The 17,850-nt window shown below is 38.5% G+C and overlaps 1 protein-coding gene across 11 annotated transcripts in view; it reads left to right on the forward strand.

Annotated features, from left to right (window-relative positions):
* TRIM2 (tripartite motif containing 2) overlaps positions 1–17,850 on the forward strand; it is a 236,384-nt gene that overhangs the window by 172,201 nt on the left and 46,333 nt on the right. For 7 of the 11 annotated variants that reach the window (XM_072621289.1, XM_072621280.1, XM_072621279.1 and 4 more), the window contains exons 2-3: positions 727–908; positions 5,181–5,418. In XM_072621289.1, coding sequence (XP_072477390.1) covers positions 775–908; positions 5,181–5,418 — 372 coding nt within the window. In that variant the 5' untranslated portion in view covers positions 727–774. Of the gene's footprint in view, positions 1–723; positions 909–5,180; positions 5,419–17,850 lie in introns of all 11 variants that reach the window. The other 4 variants (XM_072621284.1, XM_072621288.1, XM_072621285.1 and 1 more) reach the window with 1 other exon arrangement.

Consider the following 17,850-nt stretch of genomic DNA (forward strand, 5'->3'; position numbering starts at 1 on the left):
CCTGCGGCAACAGGCTTCCTGTTTTATGAGGTTTGGATGTAGCTTAGTAATTCTGATGTCTCACCAGTCTCCTTAATAAGATTCTCCTGGTATCAGTAACATCATGTCCAACATGACTCATCCCCAGGAGCTTGAGCACCGAGTGATACATCTTTTTGGTAGCTAGGTGGTGCATTGGATAGAGCATTAATCCTGGAGTGAGGAAGACCAGAGTTCAAATCCAGCCTCATGCACTTACTAGCAGTGTGACCTTGGGCACGTTATTAACCTCTCTAACTCAGTATCTCCATCTGTAAAACTGGGATAATAATAGTACCTACCTCCCACAATTGTTGAGAGGATCAAATGAAACAGATTTGTAAAGCACTCAGAACAGTGCCTGGTACATAGTAGGTGTTTAATAAATGCTTGTTTTCATTCTTTTGGTAGAGATACAGTTGAAAAATACTCAAATTAGAATCAGAGGATATGGATTCAAATTCTTGTGACCTTGAACAGGTCATCTCTGTGGCCTTGAGTTCCTGATCTGTAAAATGAGAGAGTTGGACTTGAAGGCCTCTAAATGTCTTCTGACTCAAGAACCGTAATTCCAGGATCCCTCTGATCAATTATGATCAACATTGATGAATATGTCTAAAACAAGCATGCTCGTGATGGCCCTGATGTTTCCAAGTGACTTAAAAAATGCTTTTCTTTGTCTCTCTTGGCTTTCCTCTGTGTTAGCAGCATCGTGCAGGGTAAAAGGAATCAGGACCCGTATGCCAATGGTCTAGGATGGCCAGTGAAGGCTCCAACATCCCCAGTCCTGTGGTGCGGCAGATTGACAAGCAATTTCTGATTTGCAGCATATGCCTGGAACGTTACAAGAACCCCAAGGTACTTCCCTGTCTGCACACTTTCTGTGAGAGGTAAGTGAGCAACCTGGGTGTGGGTGTGTGTGTGTGTGGGTATGTGGTGTGTGTGTGTGTGTGTGTGTGTGTGTGTGTGCGTGCGTGTGCGTGTGTGCGTGCATGCGTGAGTGTATGGGGTAATGGAGGTGGCAGCCACAGTGTCCTTCCTCAACCTACAGCAGCCATGCACTTTCCCAGAATTCTACAGCTACCCCATGAGACAATGAGCCTTTTATTCTCTTGTTAAGACATCTAGTCACATAATCATAAGTTGCCAATTATTTACTTTATTCAGACAACTGCAATTAAGAAACACCAACCAAACATCCACCAATTTATTTTGACGGGGGGAGGGGAAGGGAGGGTGAGACACTCATCATTCTAGTCATTTTTGAAAAAATTTTTTTCACTTTTATTTTTGTTCTCTTTGAAACTGCTTTTACTAACCACTGTTGCCACGTGGGGGGTTCTTAGTGAGGATCCATTAAAAACCTATCACTTCCTCCCACAGGCTAACATCTATGGATTTGTAGAAGGCTCATGGTCAAAAGGTCAGACCTTCCTTCTTCCAGATACGTCAGAAGATAATTTTTCAGTCTTTAGCACTTGTACACTGAGATATTATTTTTGTGTGTTGTATCTGAACACCAAAACCTGTTTGTGCATTCTCTAAATATGCAATTTACGTGGAAGCTTGTAGGATACTTCAGGACATCCTAGTTCTTTCTACCCACCTCCTTTATGGATGCCTTGCCTAAGCTCTTGCTGTATGGAGTGGGTCCACTCCAAATAGAAAAATTCCCCTAGAATCCCCAAAGATCACTGTGTCTAGTCTGAAGAATAAGAAAACATTTCTCTCTCTCTTTTGTTAATTTTACCATATTATTAATGCAACACAACAGTTTTCTATTAATGAACATTTACATCAAACAAGCCTTCTTTTCGATCATAGATAGCAGTTAGGTATTCATCCAGTATGGTGGGATTGTTTTTTTTCTCTTAAAATATTTATTTAACTGTAGTAAAACTACATTTTCTATGGTAATAGATACACATAATTTGAAAATGTTTTACTTCCCACTGTAGAGAAATGGGTTTTTAGTAAATCAGGACCTGTCAAAGTTATCCATTCCATCAAAAGATTTAGTTTACATTGGCCTTTGCCTAAGTGAAATGTTCTGGTAATTGGTTTATTTTGGAAGGCTTAAAGTGCCAAGGGATGGTCAGGGAATTTTCTGTTATTGTTATTCTGGTCTGTGGTATTGCCACACCATGTGGTGAAATATAACTTTGTTTTGCAGCCTTTTCACAATGAAGTTAGGTTAATAGGAGACTGTCTATTCCAACCCCCTTACTTGATAGATGTGGAAACTGACTTCCCCAAGGTCACAAAGCTGTTGAGATTTGAAGTCAGGTTTTCTGCCATCAAAGTCAGCGTTCTCTCCATTATACCACACTGACTCCCCAACTCCACTGACTGCCACTTCCATGTCTACTGGGTCTGGTGGAAAAATTCTGTCCGGAGAAAGTCTTTTCACAAAGCATATGTGGGAAGCTAATTTTGTAATTTGTAACTGCTATCTAAAGAGGAAGTATTAATTCCTAGAATACACGTTTAGTGTCTAGGATGTGCTTGATTAACATTTGATGAATTGACTCTGTTTTTCGAAATTTTTGTTTATTTAAATTTTAATTTTTGGATAAAACAAGCATTTCTGTGGCAAAATATGATTAAAAAAGGTGATTGCACATGAAACTGCATATCTGTTATATACAACTTGATATTGCTTTTAAATTTATAAGTTATGTAAATTTATTTTTTTCCCTTTTTTCCATTTGTAAATTGTTTTTCTTTAGCAAGCTGACTTATTTTAAAACTGATGTCAATTTGATTTATCAAAAAATTCAAAAGTCATGGTTTTAGTTTGGAAGGGACATTATATTCTATAAAGAATTTTGGGGTGGGGACAGATTGCTGCCTAAGTAGCCATCTCTTCTATTTCCCACCTCAACTTCACAGCTGTTCTTTGAAGTTGAACTTGGACTTGATCTTACCCATATCACTCATAGAAGGTTGTGTTGGTGAGTTATGAGGAGAACGAGTCCTCCTCTTAAACCATAAATTATGTTGTCCAACCACTGACCAACTATCCCATTGCCTTATTCCTGACCCTTATGCCTACTTTGTGTGAAGCAATGTGTTGGGCACTGTGGAGGGATGTGAAAGAAGTGTAATTAATTCAAGTCAGTGAGAACTTATTTAGTGTCTGCTGTGTCCCAAATGCAGTCCTGTATGTTGGGGATACGAAACAATAAAATGAAAACAGTCTTTGCCGTCAAGGGGTTTATATTCTACTTGGGGGAATGGTGTATTTCACATACTTTTTGCCATTGAGGATTTTACTCTTCTTCTTGATCAACGAAAGTGCTGCCAAAAACTCTAACTTATGTGGTACTTACCATTGTTTCATCACAGGTAGGTAGGGCGCTTATCATCATCCTCATGCTGTGTCTGATAAAGCTGAAGCTCAAAGAGAGGTTATGACTTGCCCGTGATTGTAGTGGGTGTCAGAATTCTAGCCCATGGGGTATACAGCCAAGTCTAGCATTATAATGGCTTATGCCCACTGCCTTTCAACACAAACAGGAATCTCTTCAGTTTCTAGAACTGATGAGTTAGCATTAGCTAGTGGACCAAGTGCTGGTCTTGGAGTCACAATGACCTGGGTTCAAATCAAGTCTTGGCCAACTATTATCTGTGTATTTCTGAGCAAGTCATTTCACCCATTGACATCTGAGTGTTCTGATTTGTAAGGGTAGGGATGATAATACCTATCTCGTATGAATGTTGACAGGCTCAAATGAGAACGTGCATGCCAAGTGCTTTGCCAATTAACCTTTTTGGATAGGGTTTAAGCAGAAATGGTCCTAGGCCTCTCTTTCTAGTATTCTTTTATATTTGTATAGACCACTGCATATGTAGATAAAGGAAAGGGAAGGAAGCACTTATATTCTATGTGCTAGATACTGTGCTAAGTATTGTTTGTAAATATAGTCTTATTTGATATTCACAACAACCCTGTAAGGTAGGTGCTCAATAAAATAACTACTTTTTGTAAATCAATAGAAGTATTTTCATTACTGCTTTTATTAACAGTACCTCCCTCACAAATTTGTAATGAAGATCAAATGAGGTGTGTGTGTGTGTATACTTACCTTAGTTGACCTTCACACCAGATACGTGTGTATACACACATATACATGTATATGTGTGTGTTCGTCCTTCGTTGCTGAAGAAGACCATTCCATCAGAGAAATAATGACATGACTTGCACTTGACTTTGTTTTGAGTGAGAGAGGGCTGTGCAGGTTACCAGCCTCACTTCTCCTCCAGAACCATCTGAAACCAGTGACCAGATATTCATCAGGATGACTGGAGATGACCCAGGATGAGGCATTTGGGGTTAAGTGACTTGCTCAAGGTCACACAGCTAGTGAGTGTCAGGTGTCTGAGGTGAGATTTGAACTCAGGTCCTCCTGACTCCTACACTGGTGCTCTATGCACTGCACCACCTAGCTACCCACATGTATATGTAGGGGGGAGAGAGAAAGATAAATACATATATGTGTGTATATTACTTTGCAAAAATTTAAGTCCTATGTCATTGTGAGCTATTGTAGGTAATTGGTGGCGTAATAGAGAAAGCAGTGGGCATGGAATCAAGAAGACCAGAGTTCAAATCTGGCTTCAGACACTTACTAGCTGTGTGACCCCAAGCAGGTCCCTTGTCTACATTTGTAAAATGAGGATGATCATAGCACGTACCTCCCAGGGTTTTGACGGTCAAATGAAATGATATTTTAAAAGCACCTAGCACAGTGCCTAGCAGACAATTGTTCTTCATCCTTTCACAAAGAGGATCAATGACATCACAAGGATGATGTCTTGATATGTGCATGGTTAGATTTAAGTGAGGCAGAGCTGCACAAGTCCCCAGCCTCACTCCTCCAGTCATAGAAGTCCAGCAGCGGCAAGACAACTGACAATAGCCCAAGACACAATGAATAACCAGTTAAGGTCTCAGTTTGTCCAAGGCAATGCCCATTCAAGGACTAAGGGCTGGTAGAGAAATGCTTTTTCCATTCTATCCTCTTCCCTTTCTTATTATTAATATAGCAAGGTTGATCATAAAAAGTATCTATGAACACTTTTAAAAAAAGACGTATCCACTTAGGTTCACATTGTCATGCTGGCTTTCCCTTGTGGTTGTTTGTTTTTTTCTCTACTAGGTGTTTGCAGAACTACATCCCAGCACACAGTTTAACACTGTCTTGCCCCGTGTGCCGCCAGACCTCCATCTTGCCAGAGAAAGGGGTTTCAGCACTCCAGAACAACTTCTTCATCACAAACCTGATGGATGTGCTGCAGCGAACACCAGGCAGCAATACTGAGGAGTCTTCCATCCTGGAGACAGTCACAGCTGTGGCTGCAGGAAAACCTCTGTCTTGCCCAAACCATGATGGAAATGTAAGTGAGATGCGGGTCAAGGAAGGAATCTTAATTTGGTTAGGGTAGAAAATGATGTAGTACATTTACACATAGAATGATACATACTTCTATTCAACAAACTGTATCAAACATCCATTGTATCCAAGTTGTGGTTGCTGTTGTTGTTTGAGACCTGTAATCTCTTCAGTGGGTGCAGAAGTGGGAGCGGGGAGCAGGGAAGGACACCAGAGCAGTACCTCACCCAGAGAGTGTCCTTGAGCATCGAGAGATGAAGTGATTTGACCAGAGTCACGTAGCCAGTAGTGTGTCAGAAGCGGAACTCAATTTAGACCTTTACTTTAAGGCAAGTTTTCTATACATGATGACATTTTGCTTCTCAAGGCACTTTCATATACTAACATCATAATGATAATGATTACTATTATTTTAGATAGCATTTATGTAATGCTTTTAGGTTTGCTTTCCATACATTATCTCAACTATCTTTTTAAAAGGAAACTGTTTATCAATCTGCCTTATGAGTTTAGGGTGAAATGGGGAACAAATTTGTCATCTCATGGAAAATCTTATTAACTCTTCTTTAGAAAGTATTTCACACAGTAAAATAAATGTTCACTTAATACAAATCCACTTCACCTCTAGTGAACAGGCTAGTAGTTTTCTATAAGTTCTATCTGTTTTGGCGTGTGTGTGTGTGTGTGTGTGTGTGTATGTGTATGTGTGTGTAGAGAGGGAGAGAGTTGTAGCTAGAGATGAAACAAGTTATTAAAATCTCTGTTATGAACAAGTTGCTGTCCTTGCAGATGGGAATACTGAGGAAAAATTACAGTTATTGCCCTCATGAAATTTTTAATCCCTTTGGGAAAATATGAAATATATACAAATAGAGTATGATAGGGACAAAGAAGAGATCCAAAATATTAGAGAAATGCTTAAGAGAGATCACTTTCAGTTGGAAACATCAGAGTAGGCTTTATGAAGCCAATGGCACCTGCTTTTCTTGAAAGAAAATAAAGATTCTGACGGAGAAAGGGTTGTCCAAATGCACTGAGATGTGAGATGGCTTGTTGAGTTCCAGATTCAGTCCACATGCCATACTGAAGAGGTGCTAAAATCCACAAACCAGAAAGAACAATTAGCACATTGGTATTCTGCATTTGTGCTGTAAAGGATAATTGTGTGTTAGCTTAAGTGCCCATATGTCTGACTACAAATGTCATTATTGGAAAATATCCAGGCTTTTGTTAAGAAATTCGAGATCAAAATTCAAACACATATTCTCTTACTGATAGGCACAAATGAACTATATATAAATTAAGGAGGTCATAATATAAAGGATGATACTTCACAATTTGGATTTGCATTGAATATATATGTGGTGTGTGTGTGTGTATGTCACCTGCAGTATCTGCTTCCTCTAATTTGTATTCAAGACTTCAGCATCATAGATCAAGAACTAGAAGGAGACCACAAGTGCCATTTAATCCAATCTTCTCACTTTATGATGAGGAAACTGAGGCCTTAGGTGGTTAATTGACTTGCCCAAGGTCACATAGGTAGTTAGAAGAGGTAGAATTTGAACCCTGTTCCTCTGATTCCAGAGCTTTTTCTAATATATCATATTACTTTTTTAATGTTGAGAGGCTTGACTCATGTCTCTCTCATGTTTCCCATTCTTTTTGATTAACACTTGAGGGCACACACTTAAGCTCTTTCACTATATAATGGGCTTTTAAGGCCCCTTTTTCCTTTTAGATATTTCATTGATTTTTTTTTTCTTTTTTTATATCAGTATGATTTCCCCTGGGGAATTCCACTAAAAAAAAAAAAGGACCTTTGCTTATAGTTATTGTTTAGTTGTTTTCAGTCATATTTGACTCTTTGTGACCCCATTTGAGATTGGCTTGGCCAGTACTGGAGTGGTTTACTGTTTCCTTCTCCAGCTCATTTTACAGATGAGGAACCTGAGGCAGACAGGGATAAGTGACTTGCCTAGGGTCATACATCTAGGCTATGTCCAAGACTGGATTTGAACTCATGAATATGAATACTCTCTCCACCGTGCCACCTACTTGTCCTACCATTGCTTATACCAGCTATACAAAACAAATTAATCCATTGATGGTGTCTGAAAAAGTATACCTCATTCTGCATTTGTAGTCAGCCACCACTCTCCTGAGTGGTGGGGCAATAGTACCTCCCTGTTAATGATCTGTTTTCAAGATTGGTCTTTACATTCATCAGAGTTCTGAAGTCTTTCAATGCTATTTTCTTTCTTTTTTTTTTTTAAATTTATTTATTTATTTAACTTTTAACATTCATTTTCACAAAATTTTGGGTTCCAAATTTTCTCCCCTTTTGTCCCCTCCCCCCACCCCAAAACACCGAGCGTTCTAATTGCCCCTGTCTGCCAATCTGCCCTCCCTCCCTCCCCACCCCTTCCCTTTGGAAGGCAAGCAATTCAATATAGGCCAAATCTGTGTAGTTTTGCAAATGACTTCCATAATAGTAGTGTTGTGTAAGAACTAATTATATTTCCCTCCATCCTATCCTGTCCCCCATTATTTCTGTTCTTTCTTTTGATCCTGTCCCTCCCCATGAGTGTTGACTTCAAATTGCTCTCTCCTCCCCATGCCCTCCCTTCCATCGTCCCCCCCCCCTGCTTATCCCCTTATTCCCCACTTTCCTGTATTGTAAGATAGGTTTTCATACCAAAATGAGTGTGCATTTTATTCCTTCCTTTAGTGGAATGTGATGAGAGTAAACTTCATGGTTTTCTCTCACCTCCCCTCTTTATCCCTCCACTAATAAGTCTTTTGCTTGCCTCTTTTATGAGAGATATTTTGCCCCATTCCATTTCTCCCTTTCTCCTCCCAATATATTTCTCTCTCACTGCTTGATTTCATTTTTTTTAAGATATGATCCCATCCACTTCAATTCACTCTGTGCACTGTTTCTATGTGTGTGTGTGTGTGCGTGTGCATGTGTGTGTAATCCCACCCAGTACCCAGATACTGAATAGTTTCAAGAGTTACAAATATTGTCTTTCCATGTAGGAATGTAAACAGTTCAACTTTAGTAAAGTCCCTTATGACTTCTCTTTGCTATTTACTTTTTCATGCTTCTCTTCATTCTTGTGTTTGAAAGTCATATTTTCTTTTCAGCTCTGGCCTTTTCATCAAGAATGCTTGAAAGTCCTCTATTTCATTGAAAGACCAATTTTTCCCCTGAAGTATTATAGTCAGTTTTGCTGGGTAGGTGATTCTTGGTTTTAGTCCTAGTTCCTTTGACTTCAATGCTATTTTCTTCTACATTATTATGTTTGGTTTTTGTAAGTCATTTTCAGTCATGTGTCCACATTTGGAATTTTCTTGGCAAAGATGCTGGAATGTTTTTGCCATTTCCTTCTCCAGCTCATTTTACAGATGAGGAAACTGAGGTAAACAGGGTTAAGTGACTTGCCCAGGGTCACACAGCTGGTAAGTGTCTAAGGCCAGATTTGAATGCAGGAAGATGAATCTTTCTGACTGCAAGTCTGGTACTCTATCCAATGGGCCACCTAGCTGCCCCTACATTATCATGGTCAGTATGTAAATTGTTCTTCTGGTTCTGCTTACTTTACCCTACATTAATTCATACATCCTAAATGTCTTTGAATTCTTCAGTTTCTTCTTTTCCTACATTATGTCTTTCCATTATTCTGCCTAAATTATCCAGCCATTCCCTGATCAGAGGGTGCCCACTTTACTTCCAGTTCTTTGTTACTATGAAAGGGTTATTTTAAGCATTTTTGTACACAGGAGACCTTTCCTTTTCTATTTTCCCTCCTCAGGGCTTCAGGTTTTTTTCTAATTCATTTTTGCCAGACTTATGAATATGAGGTGAAACCTTAGAGTTGTCCTAATTTGCATTTTTCTTAGTAAATTGGAGAATTCATTGCTATGATTCTTGATACCTTGGGCTAAGAAAATTGTTCCTAATCAACTGCTTCTCTTCTAATTTTAGCTACACTAATTTTGTGCATGCAAAAGCTTTTAAATTTTATCTAATCAATTGTCTCTTCTATCTTTTGTGATTACCTCTGACTTGTTTAGTTAAGGATTCTTTTCCTGATCATTTGAACAAGGTACCTCCTTCCATTCTCGTCTAAATTTTTTTTATGTACTTTGTGATTTTTAGGTTGTGGATTCATTTGACAATTAATGTAGTATATGCCATATGAAGTTAGTCTAAATTTAATTTGTGTGAAGCTTTTCTAAATTTCCAAGCAATTTTTGTTGAATAGGGAGTCATTACTTCAGTGGCTAGTTTCCTTGGGTTTCTATTATACTAGATTACCGTGTTTGATTGGTTCTGAGTAGTGCTTATCCAGTCTCTTCCATTTATCCACTTGTCTATTTTTAGCCATTATCAAATAGCTTTAATGATTATTACAAAATATTACATCTTGAGATCTGATGGTGTTAGGCTCCCTTTACTCATGCTTTTCTCCCCCCATTGAGATTCTTGACTTTTTGTTCATCCAGATAAATTTTGTTGTATGTTTTTAGTACTACAAAATAACACCTTGGTAGTTTGATGGCATGGCATTCAATCTATAAATTAATTTAGAGAGTACTGTCATTTTATTACGATGGCTTCACTGAATCGTAATAGGGATGGGATAAGGCTTTGAATTATGGTTTTAATGGTCTCTCTACCAAAGCATGTTGATTTCACTCCTACAACTTAGAATCATAGGAAATTCCCTAGAGCAACAAGGGGTTAAGTAGCTTACCAGGTTAACAGATCTAGAAGGCATGAAAAGCAGTACCTGAACTCTATCCTAGCTCTCTATCTACTGGGCCTCTGACCGATGAAAAGGTCTCCAGTTATTAAGCCCTTTATTGTTGCAAAGAATATTTTGTAGTTTATTAAAATGTCCTGGGTGTGTCTTCACAAAGTGACACCCCACTTCCCCCATCCCAGTTTTTTAAAATGAATTTTACAATTAACTTGAAAGGAAATTACATTTCTATCTCACCCAGCTAGGTTTTGTTAGTATTACAAGGAAAGGCTGATAATTTATGTAAGTTTGTTTTATTTCCTGTTTAACTGAATTATTAACTGTTTCAATTAATTTTGTTATTAATTGTAATTGTAATCTCCAGAAATCCACATATCATTTGCAGAGAGAGATATTTGTGTCTTCTCTGCCAGTGCTGTGTGGGAATACCCACAGTTTTATATTATGTCCACAGGCATTAATTTTAGAACCATATAACACAATAGTAACAATAGATATCCTTGGTTCATCTCTAATCTTTTTTTGAGTTCTATTGTTTCTCCATTATAAAAAATGATAAAAGACACAATAAATGTTCATTGAAATTATCTGAATTGAATTGTGGATCTCTAGTACCTTTTAGAGAATAGTTCCATTGTTACTTCTTTTAAGTGAGAAAATGGATAATTGCCAAGGGCTAGAAGATTTGACTCAGTGCTACTGATCCTCAGGAGATCAGGACATGTCTGTCCAGCCTCGAAAGGACTGGTGATATCAGGATGCTTATTTCTTCTACTGGTGCAAATTATTCTTCTTCCATCCTTTTGAAAGTCATTTTTAATAACCCTACCCCTAAACACTCCCACCCCTAAAACCCTCATTAACTAGTAGCTACCTCTTTGTTGACAAACCTTTCTGCTCCAGTCTTTGGACATGACTCCACCACTTCCCATTCTCCAAGCCTTTCTAGGTGGTGTTCACTAGGTGGCACAATAGATAGAGTTTTGGACCTGGAGGCAGGAAAATCTGAGTTCAAATCCTGCCTCAGACATCTACCAGCTATGAGATCCTGAAGAAATCATGTAACTTCTCTCATCTTCAATTTCCTCACCTCGTCAGGTTGTTGTCAGGATCTAGTGAGACAACATGCTAGTATGTAATTATGAGAATAATGTTGATAGAAACTCAGCCTTCAAAAACCCATAATCAACTCAGTATTATGATGAAGGGGGAAAGAGAAAGAAACAAAGCTTTTATTAAGTGCCCTTTATGCATCGGGCATTTTGCTAAGAACTTTACAAATATCTCCTTTGATCCTCAGATAGCAACAACGCTAGAGGTAGGTGCTAATTTTATTCCAATTTTACATTAGAAGAGACTGAGGCAGACTTGTCAAGGGTCAAGTAGGTATTAGTAGAAGAAGTCAGTATCTGAGGCTGGATTTGAACTCAGTTCTTTCTGATTCCAGTCTCAGTGTTGTATTTACTTCACCACCTAGTCACCATGACAAATGATCATAAAAGAACTTTTGTGGACTTAATAATGACTTTTGTAGACTACCCTATTCCCCAAAGATGATGGACTCATACAATCTGGGTTCAGTACTGGGATCTGATCTCAAAAGATCATAGTCTCCCTGACTCCCTATTCCTCCACCTTTACACATCATTGTAGACTACCATTGAATTGATTTAAAGCTAAAAGAGACCAGGATACCATAATTATTTTGTATAATTGTTCTTGTGGCCCCTTTGGGGTTTTTCTTGGCAAAGATACTAGAGTAGTTTGCCATGTTCTTCTCCAGCCCATTTTTTATAGATGAAGAAACTGAGACAAGCACAGTTAAGTGACTTACCCAGTGTTTTGAATTCATGAAGATGAGTCTTCCAGACTCCGGGCCCAGTGCTGTAGCCACTTGCCACCCAGCTGCCTCATTTTACAGATGGGTAAATCAAGGCCCAGAAAGTTAAGGTGATTTGCCCTCAATCATGAGTAGTAAGAGCAGAACTAGGGTACAAAACCAGCGTAACATTCTTTCTACTGCACTATATTTTCTCTTCAGCTTTTTATTCATTTTCAAAGTCACACAATTGCACTATTTTGAATTACTGAGGAACATAAGGGATGGCCTCAGTTTCCTCATCTGTAAAATGAGGGGATTGGGCTTGATGGGGTCACTTCTAGCTCTAAATCTAGGATCCCTGGAAATCCTTTGAGTTGTGGAAGCATGTGAATCTATAGGAGATCCTGAAACCAGGTTGAAGAAAGTCAGGCTATAGCCTTGTTGCAGATTTATGCATCCTACTCCTGTGTAAAAACTTAGATGACAGTAAATTGTAACTGTTCTTGCTCTTTTCTCTCTCAACTTTTTAGAATGGGAATGAAAGTACCATCTGCCTCTTAGTGTTGTAAGAAAAGTACTTTGTAAGCCTTAGAGCATTAGATTCATATGCACTGTTTTTATCCTATGGGGCATTGTCAATTTCAAAAACATTGTGATTCCAGTTGAGAGTTTCTCAGGGAGAAGTACATAGAAGCTAGTAGCAATATGTGTCTGTTTTATGTAAAAGAATTCTTAAAATGAATCAAGGGTCAATAAAGTCTCTTCAGCAGAGGGAGTGGATGGTAATAAACATACACGGAGAGAAGGCGGCAAACATTTACAAACTGGGGGTTGAAGGAAGTACACGGAATTTATAGGAGCTAGAGAAGATTAAATCGAATCCAGGCAGCAAGCCAGAGGGCAGAAAAATCTATGACCTACTCCCTCAAGTCCTGTTCATCTCATTTAGCAGAAGAGAGTTTGCAATTTCTGAGCCAACATCTTTGAGTAATTAGAAGTTATTGCTTTAAAAAATACACACATACTTTTCTATACCCTTCAAAGGTTTCTGACCAAGTTTCTATTTTCTCTTTCTTTGTGACATTCAACAATTTGGTATGATTCAATCAGTATTTCTTCAGTACTGAAGGGGCCCTACAGGCCAAAATAATTGAGGAGGGAGGGGTGATCCTGATCTTTGAATGGAGGCTGGGATTCTAAGAAGTGAAGAATGCATTCCACACGTGGAATCAGAAGATGACAGATTGTTTATAGGGGAAAAAGAAATAGGCTAGTGTGCCTAAAAAGTAGAGCATATGAGGGGTATTAGTGTGAAATAAAACTGGAATGATAGATTGGAATCAGACTGTGAAATCTTTTATGTTGAACTAAGGAGGTTTCATTTTATCCTAAAATTCAGAGGGTGCTTAAGTACACACTTATACATGCATGCATACATGCACATATATATAAAGATATACATGTATATGTAATTATACTGTATACTGTACATTCATAAATATGTATAATTATACTGTATGTGTATCTATGCATGTATATAAATATGCAGATATACACATGGGTAGGTATACATACATATACTTGTATGTCTAAAATGTGTAATGTTATATATACTATATATTACACCTATGGTTGTTTTAATATCACCATAATTTTATAATTGCTGTTATAGGTATGCACAAATTCATAGAATGCTAAAACTCAAAGGGACCTCACAATGAAATCTTTGAGTTGGTAAGGCAAGCATTATTCTACCCACTTTACAGATGAAGAAATTGAGGGTTAGACAAATGACTTGTATGTAGTCTACACAGCTAGTGAGTATCAGAGTGGGGATTTGAACCCACATCTCCTAACTCCAAGTGCAGTGGCTTTTGTCCTATACTACAATTTCTATTAGTGTAGAAAAGGCTAGTGGAATTTAGTGAGAGCAAATATTTCTACAGGCTGAATTTTCAAGTTACTACAACAATGTAGGAATGGCTAAAATGGACAGCCTTCATCTATTTCTCTGATTCTTTAGGGAAGAGAGGTCAGAATGGAAGAGAAAGAGACAGAGAGAAATGAAAAGAGGTGTTCTGCTAGATCCTGAAGCTACGTTAAGCTACAAGAGGAAGGAAGAGAGCTGAGGGAGGATCCAGAAATGACAGGTCCCCAGAGTTAGCCCCAACCTTGAATCTCTAGCTTATTTGCCATTTTATGAAGAGGTTAAAAGATTTCAACTTCAGCTGAGTTAAAAACATCCTTTAAAATGAACATTTATTTTATTATTTTATTTTTGCCAGAAATTGTACGCCATTGTTATCACCGTCCCAGCTGCCTCAGTCCGGATAGTTAGACCTCTCTAAAGTGCAGAAGATCTTTCCTAAGAGTAGAAATAAACCCATTCTTTGTTAAGCCATGTAAGTCTTTTGAGTGCTGGGGTTCTTCACGTTGTAAAATTTTATATTCCACCAAGAGCCTTTGAAAAATTAGTAGCATATAATTTGAGTTCTCTTGTTGTTTCCTGGAGGAGGGCAGCTGGCTTCCATATATATACCCACATGGAAATAGATCTGCCCTGGTGCATCTCAGATAAATCAGTCACTGCAACTAACTGCCAGGGTAAATCACTTAAAACAATTTGGGAGTCTGAAGGTTAATAAAACAGACCCATTCGCAATATAGCAGGAGGCTGCTTGATACAGATTAGGACATGTGGACCAGATCCTGTCATCTATTTGAAGTACTCTGATGCTATCTGGCTTCTAATTAAACTATCTTGGTACACAGCCTGAATAAAAAGCAGAAAAATGAGAATCCTGTCCTGTCAGGAACACATAGACCGAAGGGGTTCTCTGCCCACAGGGCAGCTTTGTTCTTTCTTGGTTAGCTCTGTGCCTCACGAGCCAACCAAGGGACACAGATGACCTTTTACACGCATCTTTGCTTGTTTGAGTTTCAGACCACTAAAGAAGGTAAATTACTTGAGTAACTGACCAACAAAGAAATTAAATTGTGTAATCTAATCCAATCCCATAAGCATTTGTTAAATTACCTGATATGTGTGAAGTACCTAGGACTACACAGAGAAAAGAAAAATGGATAACTCATTTAAAATGACCCATTACTAGCCTCTAGAACTAATTTTAGAGGTTTGGTTTAGTAGCTTTTGTGGAAAGATACTGGATTTAGAGTGAGGGGACTTGGGTTAGAATTCTTTAATGCTAGTGGAACTGCCGAGGTCTACTTCTCTACTTTCAGAAATGCAATTATATATTTGTCAAAATAAATTCTAAGAGACTGGCTAAGGAAAGACAGTAGGTGCTGAAAGTATACTCAGGAGCTGGATGTGAGTAGGATTGATTTTTTCCAAACTACAATAATTCTATTCAATAAACATTTTTTTCTGGGGGTGATCTATGAACTCTTTCAAATGATATTTCATTTTCTACTCTCAGAAGTTCTAGGCAGTTCTTACAGAGAGGTGATGCAGTGGATAGAACACTGGGGCTGGAGCAAGGAAGACCAGAGTTCAAATCCATCCTCAGATGCTTACTAGCTGTGTGACCCTGGGCAAGTTCTTCATCTATAAAATGTTCTGGAGAAGAATATGGCAAGTGATTCCAGTATCTTTGCCAAGAAAACCTCAGTTGGATCACAAAGAACTGAAAATGACTGAAACAACTCAGCAACTATTACTGTGTTGTTGTGTTTGTTTCCTGTATTATGGTGTTGAGATTTTCTTTTTGTTCTGTCATGGTCTGGGAGACTTATAATCCTTAGATTGTCTCTACATGTACCGTCTTCAAGATCTGTCTGTTTTGCTTGTATAGTGAGATTATTTTCTTTTAATATTATTGTTTGTTGCTCCTTCTAGGTTGTCTTCTTCTATGTATTTTTATTCCCAATTGGTTGTTGTGTCTTTTATTCTTTAATGCCATTGCAGATTCCAGTTTTTCTATTCTGCCCATTATTTTTGCTGTGCAGGCTATAACCTCTGTTCTTGTAATTCTCATATCTCTTTTGAATCACTTAGGAACAGTGTGTTGTGATTCTGTGTTCTCCTCACATTCCATAGGGTTTTCTGTCTCATTAAAGTGTTGAATGATTTTCCTTTATTTCACAGTATTTATTCATAGTTGCCTGAACTCATTTACTAGATCTGGAAGCCATATTTCCTTCTGTGGTTAATGTTTTCTCAGTTGATTTATCTACTTATGTTCAAGGTCTTTCGAGTTTTCTTTTTATTGAAATCTTTGTGATTTCAGTCTGTTTCTGACTTCCCTCTGATGATGGTGGTTTCCTAGGAAGCCAGATCTCAAAACACATCAACCTCCTCCTACTCAGCAGTTTATGGTTTGCTGGCTTAGGTCTCTGCCCTAAGTGACTTTTGGGTGGATAGAATTGATCCCAGCTGGATATTGAGCTCTTTCCGTTTGTCTTAGTGGATTGCTGCACAGCCCCTTATACACATGCACTCATGCACACACACCCACAGGCACCATATCCTGTCCCATTCCCTTTGTTTCTCAATTCTCTGACCTAGCACTGGCTGTTCAGAGAGCTGCCCTCTGAATCTACAGGGTTGCCTGCCATTGGTTGTTCAGATCTTTGCAGCACTGGTACTGTAGGGTTGCCTAACTATGCTGACTGTCATAGCAAAGCAGACTCTGAAGTCTGCAGGTGGGGTCTCCACAGACACTGGAAAGAGAGAGAGGGGATGGGTGTAGGGTTGGGTTTTGCTGTAAGCGTGTGAATCAGGTTCTTTCATCTGCTAGTACAGCTTCAATTCTGGTAGCATGAGAAGAGGGAGAGGGGATGTTCAGGATCATTTCATAGGTTGGTTTTTTTTTTTTTTTTTTAGCCTTTTAGATTCTGAGTATCCTAGACCATGGAAATAGCTGCAGTTGCTTTATCTTTAGCATATAACTTCTGTTTTGCAGAGGTTTGAGAGGCTGTGGAGATCAGAGAAAATGTCTAATCTTCCATTTTGATGTTCATATGACCCAGAAGTCTTCCCAATAAACACTTAATAAGCACATACAAGGAGTAGCCAAGTGGCACAGTGGGTAGATTTCTGGCCCTGGAGTCAGGAAAACTGACATTTACTAGCTGTTAGACCTTAGGGAAGTCACTTAACCCTATTTGCCTCAGTTTCCTCATTTGTCAAATGAGCTGGGAAAGGAAATTGCAAACCACTCTAGTATCTATGCCAAGAAAACCTCAAATGAGGTCATGAAGAGTTGGACATGACTGAAACAACCATCATCACAAGCACATACAAAGCAGTGTACTAGGCAATGGGGATAGAGATAAAGAAATAAAAAAACAAAGCACAAAACAATCTTTGCTCTCAAGGTCCTTGATTTCTACTGAGGGAGTAAGGGATAAGGTGTAGCATTTATACTGATAAATACAAAATACACACAAAAATAATGCAAAAGAGAGAACACTAATTACAGGGAAGGCTTCATATGAGAGGTAGGAACTGAGTTGGACTTTGAAAGAAGTTTAGGATTCTGTGAGACAGAGGTGAAGAGGGCGAACATACATCAGAGATAGAATGTCATGTGCAGGAACCACCTAACTAACCAATTTGGTTGGACCATAGGATGTGCAAAGGGAAGTCATGTACAATAAGCCTAAAAAGGTTTCCTGGAGCCCAGATTATAAAAGGCTTTAAATGTCAAATGGAAGAGTCTATATTTTAACCTCAAGGCAACAAGAACCCACTGAAGATGTCTGAGTAAGGGGTTGACATGATCAGACTTGAATTTCAAGAGTTATCAGTTAGGCAGCTATGTAGAAGATGAATTGGATAAAGAAAAAACTGAAAACTTGTTTTTTTATTCTAAGTCCT

Source organism: Notamacropus eugenii, chromosome 6, assembly GCF_028372415.1.
Source record: "Notamacropus eugenii isolate mMacEug1 chromosome 6, mMacEug1.pri_v2, whole genome shotgun sequence".
NCBI classification, from domain to species: Eukaryota; Metazoa; Chordata; class Mammalia; order Diprotodontia; family Macropodidae; genus Notamacropus; species Notamacropus eugenii.